This window comes from Asparagus officinalis, chromosome 4 (assembly GCF_001876935.1).
Source record: "Asparagus officinalis chromosome 4, Aspof.V1, whole genome shotgun sequence".
In the NCBI taxonomy this organism is placed as follows: domain Eukaryota; kingdom Viridiplantae; phylum Streptophyta; class Magnoliopsida; order Asparagales; family Asparagaceae; genus Asparagus; species Asparagus officinalis.
In genome coordinates, this window is record NC_033797.1 from 18488372 (window position 1) to 18500907 (window position 12536).

The following is a 12536-nucleotide window of genomic DNA, read 5'->3' on the forward strand; positions in this document are numbered from 1 at the left end:
CGTTAGAAATAGTTGTTTGGAAATCATTTATCAAAAATTATCTACAAAAGCAATAAGGTGTTGGGTAAAACTGGACTTAAATAACATTATAAATGAAATAAAAGATATGATTTTAACTATCAAAATAGATAAGGTAATTTTAGATCAGATAAGTTAGTATTGTCAAACCTTAAGGGGGGTTATTCATTGGGGTAAATTGGGGTAAATTGTTCCAATGGGGTAATTTTACCCAATGGGATAATTTGAGTGGGATAAAGTGGGGTAAAATGGTGTAATGGGACAATTTGAGTAATGGGGTAATAGGATAATTAACAATTAACATTATTTGATTTGGCCCCATATCAAGCATAAGCAAGCTGAAATCATGATAAATCACCAAAAGGGGCAAAACATCGCAATCAAAAACACCAAATAACCAAGAATCAAGAACCGATCGAAAACCTCAATCTTGAACTCCTCTTCTCCCTGCTTCCCGGCTCGATCCAAAACCCCCACCGCGATCTTCCTCCCGTCGCCCAAAACCCCCACCGCAACCTCCACCGCTGTTTTAACGGAAAATATCAAAATAAATCCAACTCTCTTACGAATTAAACAAAATATTTCAAAAGATTGAGAGGAATTGAGAATCTCACGAGAACGACGACGGCGATCGTGATCTCGCTTGAGCTCGAGATCGGAAGTGGAGTAATCGATCCCCTCTCTTTTGTTCCAGGAGGCGAAAGGGGGTAAATTTTGGGCTGGGGGCTGAGTCAAGCTTATATAGCTGGGATAATTTTAGGGGTAATGGAGTTTTTTTCCCCCAATTACACCAACAAATCAATAACACCAAAGAGTTTACCCCAGTTCCAATTACACCAATGAATAACACCAAAAAGTGGTGTTCCAAAAATTATCCCATTATCCCAATTTTTACACCAATGAATAACCCCCCCTAAGTGTGTATAAGATATATAAACTATAAAAAAGCTGAAGTTGTTTTTAAGAGCATCCACATATTGCCTCTTAAAGCATCTTTTAAAAGCAACGGTAGTTTTAATAAGCATGTAAAACAAGTTTTATTAAGTTAATAAGCATGTAAAATAAGTTTTACCAAATATTTTTAACTTACTAAATATTTTTACTGATGGTTCTTAGTATGCTCGGCCACTTATTTCTTTATTTCAAATAGATGAATCCCGAACTATAAAATGAACTTATAAGTGTGCTTTTACTTGCACAACGTTTTCCCAGAGAAAATTAAGTCTCTTGTCAACAAAATAGGTGGGCATTTGTCGGATTGGGTCCCTCGAAATATTTTTTGTTATAAATATTTTGCTGTTAAGAGGACATATTTTGCGTACTCCACAGAGAGAGAGAGAGTTTAGCTTGTTTTTTTTACCATGCCTTCCTTTTTTTTTTCTAATCTCTCCTCTTCAAATATTTAAACGTATTGTTAGAATATAAAAATATAATTCTTAATTTTTATCATAGCTTTAAAGTTTTAATGTAATTGTTAGAGAAACTTAATTGAAAATGATATCAGAGCAACCAATATTTAAATTCCACTAGTTATAAATTTAAAACAGATTTTCTAAAATCGGAGGTATATTAGAATAAAAAATCATGATCCTTACTTTTTATTATAACTTTAGAGTTTTGATATAATTATTGAAGAGACTTAATTTAAGATTGATTTTCTAAATTAACCTTTAAAACTGATTGCTATAGGTAAGTCAATAGAACAAATTTTCAAAACAGCCCCATTTAGAGTTTTATTTTTTAAAATCGACCGGTTTTTTATTTATTTATCAAAACCGACCCGATTTTGTGATTAACCAGCTAATCACCTTCCTAAATAGTCGGGGTTGGCAACCCCGACTATTTAGGACCTTAATTTTTAGTGTTTAAGGCATCTAATCAGGGTTTAATACCCTCCTAAATAGTCGAGGTTGCCAACCCCGACTATTTAGGATGGTGATTAGGCTGTTAATCACAAAATCGGGTCGGTTTTGGTAAATAAAAAAACCGGTCGATTTTGAAAAATAAAACTCTAAAGGGGTCTGTTTTGAAAAATTGTTCTAAGTCAATATTCTCATGTGCAAATTGTGTCAAAAACTATTGACTGTATCTACCTAGAGCCAATAATAATAATAATAATAATAAATATACGCGCCGTTCAGTGTCCCAAAAGTGGGGACCACCACGTTAACAGAAGCCGGTGAACTCATGGCCATTTTTGGGCGAGCTCGTAGCGGACACCTCCATGGTTGTTGAGGGGGCCCGGCTTACAGAAGTATCGGACAGTGACCGCGATAAAAAGGCAAAGTCGTCGGCTCAATTTTGGATCGTTGTTTTTGAGAGGGGAGGGAAGGAGTTGGGAATATTATAATGTTAACCGCTTAAAAATTGTGTTTGCTTGCAATTTTTTAGTGAGTGATGGGAAGGATTTGGAGGGTTAAAAAAATAAATTTCTTCGCTTTTAAGCCTCCAAAATAAATGGATTGGAACTTGGAAGGATTGAGTTTTAAGTAATTTTTTTTTCTTAAAATTCTAAGATTATCTTTAAGGGCTTGTTTGGATTGAGGAGAATGAGGGTGAAGGAAAGTTAGGGGAACCATTCACCTCCATTCACCTTGTTTGGGAACACTTAGGAGGTGAAGTTAATTCACCTTCATTCACCTTGGTTTACCCCCTAATAGTATAAAAATTGTTACCCCCAAATTGGGGTGTAACCAAAAGGAAGGGAATTCCCTTCCCTTCCCTTTCTTTCCCTTCCCTTCCTTTCACTCAGTTTCCCTTAACTTTCCTTTACCCCTAGGAATCCAAACAGGCCCTTAAGTCATATTTGTTATGTGGTTTCTCTCTCCCTTCTTATTTCTTTCTCTCAACAAACACAAATTACAGTGTACTCCTCTTTTTCTCCACTGTCTGTTCAAACACAATTAGTTCTATCATCCCCCCTCTCTTTCCACTCCCTTCCTTCCAAATTACTACAATAATTTCCCTCCCCTCCTCTTCCTTTTTTTTAATCCTAATTTTAGTGTCGTCTTGAATCCCCTATTCTAAAGATTTCCTCACAAATCATGGAGAAAGACCTACAAACATGTCTGACAAACTTAATCCTGGTCTTCACATAAATTATTCATGAACCAGGAAAAAAAATATCAATTTGATAGAAAATATATGTACAAAATGGCAACACATTTTTTTATACGAGCTATAAACAAATTTTGAGACTCACCTTACTAGTTACATCAGACGAGTCTATAACGTGTATTTCTTTGTAGCTCATTAACAAAATAAATTCTTATCTCACGACCATCAAATAAACTTTTTACGGGCTTTATTTATCACCCAAAAAAAAACTTCTTCCCCCTAGAAGCAAAGATTCCAACTATATTTAATGCTATCCGCAACAATAAAACTACAAGGATTTGGCCACTGCAGGGCATCGATCCATAATTAACCCTATGTAATGTAACAAGTAAAACCTAACAGAAGGAATTTCTTCCCTTCAAAAGATAAAAGGGAATAGCTAGGCTTTTCCCTCATTAATTAATTTACCTCAAAGTTGAAGCATATTTCTAGGCATATTTACTGAAAATTTATCCTTTACTATTCAAAAATGCAGGGACAGGAAAGGTTCATTATGTAGATTAATCCCCCACTACTAAGATTCCCAAATCCTACTTTTATTTGATTTTCTTTTTTTGGATTCCTCCACCTAGTTCCACTTTCATTATGATATTAACCCACTAAAACTATAACTCTGACCACTCATTGGCAATGCTTAACCATAAATAAGGGTGGTGCTACAGGGATCCAAAAACATGGGACCCTACATGAGACGTGTGATGTGTCGGCTCCCTGTCCCATGATGCACTGTTCATGAACAGTGCATCATGGGACAGGGAGCCGACACTTCACCTGTCTCATGTAGGATCCCATGTTTTTGGGTTCTAAGTCATTTTTCCCACAAATAATTATGCCATCTGATCTTAACATTGATAACAGCGGCATCAATGCATGCGCTATTATAATTAGTAGTGTCCTATGACATAAGACATGAGAATTAAAAAACTAGTCACCTAATATTCTCTTAATCTCTTTTTATACTTCTCTAGAAGTCATCAATTCTCTTAGGATCCATGAACTGATCTAAAGCTCAAATGATTCCAAGTCCAAGCCTTCAACTCTGAAAAGTTTCAGAACAGGATTAAAAATGAACACATATTAAAATAAAAATAAAAATAAAAGTAGCAAAGAACCTTGCAGTCCACTCAAGTTAAGGATATCCCGAAGCTACAATGAGCAAAGGGTCCTTGTATCAAGGATATACTTCGTAAATTGACGTCTACTAATTCTTATGCTCGAGTTTTGCCTTCACAAAGTAGCCACAAGATCTCTTTAGATGCTCAATTTTTGGGTATTAACATAGGATACACACTTGAATACCCGTGTTTAGGCGAAAAGTGACATAATGAAAAGCAAAGGAAAAGGCAGAAAGAGATCACTTCATATACTAGAGATTCCAAGCCCACCGGAGATTTAAAACTTAAAAAAAAAAGGGAATGAGATATAAAGAGAGCAAAGATAGTGATGGGAAGAGATTAGGAATAAAGGAGAATGTGACATCTGAGGGAGAGACGGAATTCCTATCCAGCTTGCACGTAATAATATCAATCAATAAGTTAAAATCACTGTGATTAATTTACATAAATTTTCTGTGGTCTGCTGATTGGTGAGGGAGAAATCAAAGAAGGATTGTCCTGTCCTTGTTGGTTGAAGAAAGATGCTCAGAGATGAATTGCGTCCAAAATATCACGTTACCGATTTTCATCAAAACAAAGCCCTAACAGAACTGTGTGCGCACATTTTTCACTGCATCCCTTTTTCTATCATAAAATAACTCATCACGAGCTTGCACATCACACATCAGAGTTTGAAAAATACCTTATTTTTTTCGATTGGGGTCTGTAAGATATTTTATCTGCTACTATTTTATTCGATAAACATGCTAAATCAAGACTAAATTAAGGACCCATTCGTCAAGTAAGTTTTCTAAGTAACAATTAGTCTGAAGAGACATTTTATAGATTGATAACTGAAGTGGATACGAAAATATGGTTTAATAAAACTTTATTCAGATGTGAAGAAGGGATAATAGATGTGAAGAATGGTGTAGATCACCCCTCTTTGTATGGAGTTTTGGTAGAATCCTAATTCTTCTAACTTATATCATTGGGAGTTGAAGAAAGAACCAATTGGACAGGATTTTAGTTAACATACTTTTGATGTTAGATGATAGTAACTCAGTAAAACTGCAAATGGTAGATAAATGAAAGATAAATGAATCTGAAATCGATACTTGGTAATTGATTAAATTGGAAAAAAAAGACACGTCACCCAAAAAACTTCACTGCAAAACCATTGAACAACGTCAAAACGAAGCTAGAAGTTTCCAGTTTCTCACATCTCATCACCACGTCTGTTTCCAAGAAGAAATACCAACCCGAGAATCATAAATAACAAAGCACAAAAGAAGCAGCATTACAAATTAACTGAGAAGAACAAGTTTGAAAGTTGGATGGAGATATAAAGCAACCAAGTTAGCCGTTGAAATATCACGCAGCAACGGACTCAAAAAGTATACGCTTGAATCTTTTGTTACATCACGCATCTCACGATAACATTGCTCAGAACAGAAACTCTTGATGCTATTTCATCTTTCAGTTTCAGGATTTGGACTGTACTCATTTCGTACGCAAATTTGACTATTTACATCATTCCTCTTCCTCTGCAAAGAAATCAATAATTTTGAACACCACAAATGAGAGAAACAGAACAACACCATCGACGCATTCACAACGACAATAAAAACAGAAAATCTCATCACGGAGAGCGATTATCGTCAGACATCATCCCTTTGAGACTCTTTGCCAACCAAATTGCAGTTTCTCTTGGAGAGACTTTATCCTTTCCAAATGGCCTCAAGACAACAGCAAGCTCCTCCAACCTGTTATTTTGCAGCAGGTCAGCTGAAAGCTCCAATAACCCTTCAAGAGCCTCGGATCTTTGCCTGAAAGATTTCACATCCAATATCTCTTTCGCAGGAGTCTCCTCTTCCTTTGTTGGCAATGAGACCTCGGTAGTAGGATTCGATCTCACAGTTTCTGCGCTGTTGGGTCTTTCCTTAATGCTGTTATTATCCAATGCGTTTGATTTTGAACTTGTAGCCTCTATTAGTCCTGGTGACTTCACCAGTGACGGTGCTGTGTTTCTCAGTTCCACTTCCTCTCTAACAGCATTCAATAGTTTTCCCACATCCATGTTCTGAACACCCATTTCAACTCTTTCAATCACTGGCTGCTCAGTGCCAACCCTGAAGCTGCTATGCCTTATGACATGGATAACATCATCAAAGGCTGGAGGCAGATGAGGAGCAGATGGCTTTTCGATAGTCTGGTTCAGGATTGGTACCTTATCTTCCACAAAGCTCTTTGAGGATGTTGATATATTAGGTGCAGCATCAGTAACGGATGCATGTTCCCTGACTGTAAATTTGTCATCCCCAACCAGTGGTGAAATGGGACTGAGGTCATCTCTGCAAATAAATTCTTGCTCAGAGCCTGGGAAAGATGGATCCAAGACTGAACTTGAACTCATTTCATCGTTACTAGCAGTACTCTTCTGCAAGTCCACAACATCAACTTCAAGGTTTGGTATACACTTGCGATCCACATGACGCTCTCTAGAGGAATATTCATGCATGGGAGGGGTACTAGAAGAAGAAACTGAGCACCGAGGTGGATCATACCCTGAATCTTTGGATTGCATGACCTCTTCAAAATGATTAAGCGAGAGCAAGGAATGTGGACTGTTCTCTTCCTTAATTATCACTGAAGGAAGCTCTTCAGTTGAAACAGTTGTTGCTTTCGAGCTGCTGACATCCAACTGCTTCCCTATGAAGGAATCTGAAGAACTCTTTTCTAACTTATTGATCAGTTGCTTGGAGATGGAAGCAGTACAGTTATGTCCAGGCCTTGGCGGTGTGCAAGGTGAAGAAACTGAGGAATGAGGTGGGTCATATTCTGAATCTTTGGACTGCATAACTTCTTCATCATGATTAACTGCGTTCAACGAGCATGGGTCGTTCTGTTCCTTAATTATAGCTAATGGAAGCTCGTCTGTTGAAGCAGCCATTGCGTTCAAGCTGCCTGCATCTGAAGGACTCTTTTCTAACTTTTTGACGTGATTAATCGTTTGCTTGGAGACAAAGGCAATATGATTTGGTTCATGCCATGGAGGAGTGCTAGAAGAAGACACTGAGCAACGAGGTGGGTCGTATCCTGAATCTTTGGATTGTGTGAGCTCATCATGAACAAGCAAGTTCATCGGCGGAAGCTCTTCTGTTAGAGCAGATGTTGCTTTTAAGCTTCCTGCATCCAATTGCTTTCCTGTCAAGGGGTCTAAAGGACTCTTTTCTGACTTCTGGACTGGCTTTGTCACTACCTTGGGGATAAAGGCAATATGACTGGGGCTCTTCTCACGCTCCCGATTACTCTTTGCTGGTGCTCTCTTGGTCCCTTTACTAACCTGGTTTGGATTTTCAGGACTTTTAGGTTTAGGAATAGGGATGGCAAGTTTCCTTGTGATAGTGGAAGGTGGAGGCCTTTGCCTGGTCCTAGAAGGAATGCTGACCTCAGTGACGTGCTTCATAGTATCAGAGGGTGGAGGCTCCTCGATTCTAGCCTTAGTTTTTGGAGAGGACTCAACTACAGGTAACTGCAACAGATGAACAGATAAGATGAAGGGAAACAAATAAGTGATGTCGATGAAAAAACATGTCAACTATATTTTTACCATATGTTTTAGGGCCTGAGGCACCTGCACTCTTTTCACTGAATCATTATTGGTCTTAGCTACTTCACTTCCTGAAACTTCTGAGCTAGACCTGGAACTAGAAGAACAACTGCTTAAAGGTTTTGGAATCTTAGATGATTGATCTGGAGTTGTGCTGGCAGGTTTAGGAACCTTAGGTGATGGATCAATGGCGTTTCTGTCGCTAGGCAAAGCTGTGGTTTTTATGCGACTGCCTCGCACTGGAGAGCTACTTTTCCTAAGTTTCACCTCTTCTTTAAGAACCCCCAGTATGTTCTTCACAGTTTTCAGCTGCTTCGGCTCAACTTTCCTCTGTTGATCAACATGCACAGAATTTGGCGAGCCTTGCTTGTATGTTCCTGCATTTGGAACATCACTGCCATCTTTCTCATCTGGCGTGTGCAACTCACTGCAGTTACCGTCAAAGCCAACATCATCAGTTGAAGCAGAATCACTTTCTGCCATCTTGTTATCAGAGTTTAATGCAAGCCCTGATGTGATTCTCTCGCTGGAATGCAAACTGTCAATATCACTGCTGGATACACTACTATTTTGGCTATCAGACATGTTCTTCTGGCTACCACGTGAAATGGGCTTCTCTGGTGTCCGAGTCACGCTTGATGGATCAGGGGAGGGACGATACTGGTTGATATAAGGTTGTAGGTAAGAGTGTCTTACAACCTCTGATGCCTATTTAAACAGGGTTGTCAGATGAAGCAGAGGATATATATCACAAACTGCTTAAATTTGTATGAGAATAAAGGGGAAAGGACTTACATTTGGTCGGTGCTCCGGGTTTTTTCTTAACATACTTTTGATAAGCACCTTCCTGGGGAAAATCCAATAATGTTAAACAACTAGGCAGCTCCCGCAGATAACTACTAGAAACAAAGTATCTAAAGGCCTTCTATTCTAAAGAAAATATGAAGTCTAAAAGTCTGCTTCATGGTGGGATAGTACAAATGTTTAAGGCACTAAAAGCCTCAAGGTATGTTACATTTAATGCAGTTACGCTTCAACAATGAAATAATAATAACCAAAAATTGTCAAATATTACCAGAAACATAGACAATGGATTGAACATTTGCATAGGGAAAAAACACTTACCCATGTGAATATTATCAATTTTCAATAGAAATTGATTTTGAAACATCAACAGAGATTGTGGTGTAAAGGCTTACTCACATGGAAGGTGAATAACATGGAGGCAGAGGACCCATAGAGGACCTGTTTATCTTACTTATAAGGCCAGCCATATCCTGCGATCAAACATATACATATAATCTAAGTGAGCTAATTACACATGAAGATAGCAAAATATGCAGATGCAACATTGAAGTAAAGAAATTTTAAACGAGCAAATAAGATAGAATTTGAGAGGGGAAAATTTTAAGATTATTTAAAATTATCTATTTTCCCCATTCCACTGGCCTATAACCATGGCAACCAGTTGTTTCTTAGTAGACGAGAAGACTCTTTCTTGATCAGGAACTAAACCAACTGCAGGGTGAACTGCTATGCAATGCAGCTAATGCTGCATCATAAGGTGGACATACAGCTTAGCATGTCACATCAGTAGAATCTGATCCTAGAATGATGGAAAATCCATATTTTATGTGATGAATTTACAATTAGTTTTTTATTGAGAATAAAGCCAGGGCGACAGGCGACAGGCGACAGGTAAAACGGCAGCAGGATAGTTTTTTGAACTATTTTTAAGTGCTGACAAATTAAAAGAAAAGAGGGAAGGAATAGGAATGAGTAGATCTATGAGTATAAGTAATAGTAAAGTGATAAATGAAAATATCAGCTTTCAAGCCCATATTCAGAAACATGCACAACTTGAAACTTCGAATGAAGAATGCCTGCAATGTAAAAAATGACGAATAACCACCATGCAAATGTTTCTAACGGAAAATTAAGGAAAATTATAAAGTTATCTACATCTTTCAAGTGGAATACACAGTTGCAATTCAAAATCTAGCAGGAAATAGTCAATCCACCTCTTCGAGGCTCTTATTGGAAAAACACTGTTTTTCCCTAGGATGAGTCGCTTGCCCCCGTTTTGTTTCCCAAATATCTGCTTATAACCCTCACGAGTGACATGGGGTTAATATTAAAGCGATATGAGAAATTAAATAGAGTAAATGAAATATCATCCCTCATGACAACATAGCAAAGACCATCATATCAACATTGCAAAAATTGAAAATATTGAAGCTATTACTAAAATATGTGATGAGTATATCAATTAATGCTTACAAACGGACTCAGTTAACCTAAAATTTTGATCAAACACTGTTTACCAATCCTGGGAAGGTCACTATCACTGGAAAATCAAGAGTGTGGCGACCAGGAAAACGTAAATTTGTCTGCCAACCCCTACAATCCTCAAAACTACTAGGTAAGTAATCAGACACCTCGGCTCAGCCATATTGTGAAAGATCGGGGCCCGTTACCATAACAAACTTCTTTGAATAAAGTAACTGTTAGAAAATTTCATGGCACAAGGCTCTACAACATGCATGTTTTAATTTCATGGTTCATTAAAATAAATAAATGCACAGCAGAGTAAGTAGGCCAACAAAATAAACATAAATATTTTGAAAATAATAGGCCTTCGATGGTTTGACATGTTCATATAACAAATGAACTTAACAGGAAATGATAAATAGACTTACAAAAGCTTTAAAAGCAGGTCTATGGGCAGCCATCTCATACATACAGCAACCTGTCCAATGACAAGCCAATTAAAATCTAAAGGTTACAACTGAAGCACTGTCCATCCAAGAATCAAGAGAAACACCCCACCTAGAGACCAGATGTCTGACTTGAATCCATAAGGAATATCAGCAAGCAGCTCAGGACACATGTAATTGGGAGTTCCAACAACCTACAGCAAGTTTCAACTGATTGATCATCCAAAATGTAGATAAAAAACGCATGCCAATTATATCTCACTTATAAGAAAGATTACTGATTATTAGCTGTTCTTTTGTTGCTATTTTACGTAAATTTTTCCCCTAAAAGGAAATGTAGTTCATATCCTCACTGAGAAATATATAATAGATAATCCCTATTACATTAGCATGAAATCTGATGACTCTCAGAAGAGAATGGACAACAGAAAGATACCACCATATAGACCGAATATGTCTGATAAAAGCATATCATGGATACAAAAAGCTGCAGAGACTTTATCGAACTACTTCATGATTCTAGTATACAAAAGAAGAAGGCAGCTAAATTAGTATAAATTAGACGTATTCCATGCTTCTTAGTCAAAAAAGGTGAAAGTTGTGTTGATAACTAATGAATGTTGACAGCATACTAAGTTTTTCCACCAATGCCTTGTGATCTTTGGAGCTTGATCTAGAAGTTATATTCAGTCAAATGTATAGGTTCCAGTAATGTAATATCATGACTTTAGCATAAACACACATATGATTGGAAAGGCTATCCTAATTACAAGAGCAACAGGCCCCAAGTATCATGGCAACATGCCTATAATGGAGTATGAAATTGTACTTAAAATAACATATAAAAGCACAAAATAAATATACATGCATGATAATACATACAGAAGAAGCCAAATCATCCGCCTTCAGAGTTTTTGCAAGTCCAAAGTCCCCTGCACAAGAATTGAAATCTGAGTAGGTAAATTAACATTTCAATTATAGGATGTAACAGTTGTATGAGTAACTAACCAAGGCGGATGTCCTGGTCTTTGGTAAGGAATATATTTGAGCACTGTCATAAATGATGCAGCCAGATGTCAATCACAGTTTTTACAACAAAAGAATTCAGTTGCTTCACAATTAATCACACACCTTGAGATCACGATGTAGAACGAAATTGGAGTGCAAATACTCAACAGCTAGTATTAATTGTGAAAACCATTTCAACAGTTTCTGCACCCAAAAAAAAATCAAGATACTCACAATGTAAAATTTAGTAGCATCAAAATTCATTTTGAAAACATAAGAACACCTCTTCCGGGAAGTATGTCCCATTTGATCGCTTCATTAACTCAGCCCTGTTATCAAATGCCATTAGAATAAAATGCAATTTACCAAAAGAATAGAAACTCTATGCATCATGGAACACTCACATGTCTCCTCCTTCACAATAACCAGTGACGATACAAACATAGCAACCCTGCGAGGAGATGTGAGGTATAAAAGTCAAGCAACAGCAGATCATATGAAAAAGAAACACTAGTCTAAAATGTCTTATCATCCAACCTTCTCCACCCAAGCTTCCTTGAACTCAACGATAAAGGGGTGTTGGAGCCGTGCAATGAGAGCCATCTACAATCAAAGTTTTAGAACAATTATAATACACATCATCCGTAGTTATTGGAAATCGATTAAATGGGAATTAAAGGAAAACTAAAAGAAGACATTTCTATTATCCTATAATCTAAAATGCGATTGTATTATTCTAATAAACAGGAATTAAACCAACTTCTATATAGAATCGAACACTTAAATTTACTATTTATAGGACAATTTTTTTGATAAAAAGTATGTTTCCAGACCGACTTGTCGTGTCAGTTAACTATCCCGTTAATCTTATAATTCTCAACTAGAATTGTACTAATATCAACTAATGACTAACAGTGAATACTCATATTTAAAATATACTGCTTTAACTAAAAGAAAAATTACGGTTGA

The 12536-nt window shown here is 37.0% G+C and overlaps 1 protein-coding gene across 1 annotated transcript; it reads right to left on the reverse strand.

Annotated features, from left to right (window-relative positions):
• On the reverse strand, positions 5552–12205 carry LOC109836809 (serine/threonine-protein kinase Nek5-like). Its single transcript, XM_020404822.1, has 12 exons — positions 12105–12205; positions 11972–12018; positions 11851–11896; positions 11691–11771; positions 11568–11610; positions 11442–11491; positions 10672–10753; positions 10542–10591; positions 9046–9119; positions 8638–8689; positions 7843–8550; positions 5552–7764 (listed from the first exon to the last, which is right to left on the reverse strand). Exons 1-12 carry the CDS (start codon positions 12168–12170, stop codon positions 5872–5874), a joined length of 3192 nt encoding a protein of 1063 aa, XP_020260411.1. The 5' UTR covers positions 12171–12205; the 3' UTR covers positions 5552–5871.

Excerpts from the sequence above, each read along its gene's own strand:
- LOC109836809 (XM_020404822.1), bottom strand. The coding sequence starts at position 12,170 with ATGGCTCTCATTGCACGGCTCCAACACCCCTTTATCGTTGAGTTCAAG. Across the intron at positions 12,019-12,104 it reads AGGAAGCTTGGGTGGAGAAG|GGTTGCTATGTTTGTATCGT; the intron begins GTTGGATGATAA and ends ATCTCCTCGCAG. Across the intron at positions 7,765-7,842 it reads CTCAGGCCCTAAAACATATG|TTACCTGTAGTTGAGTCCTC; the intron begins GTAAAAATATAG and ends CATCTGTTGCAG.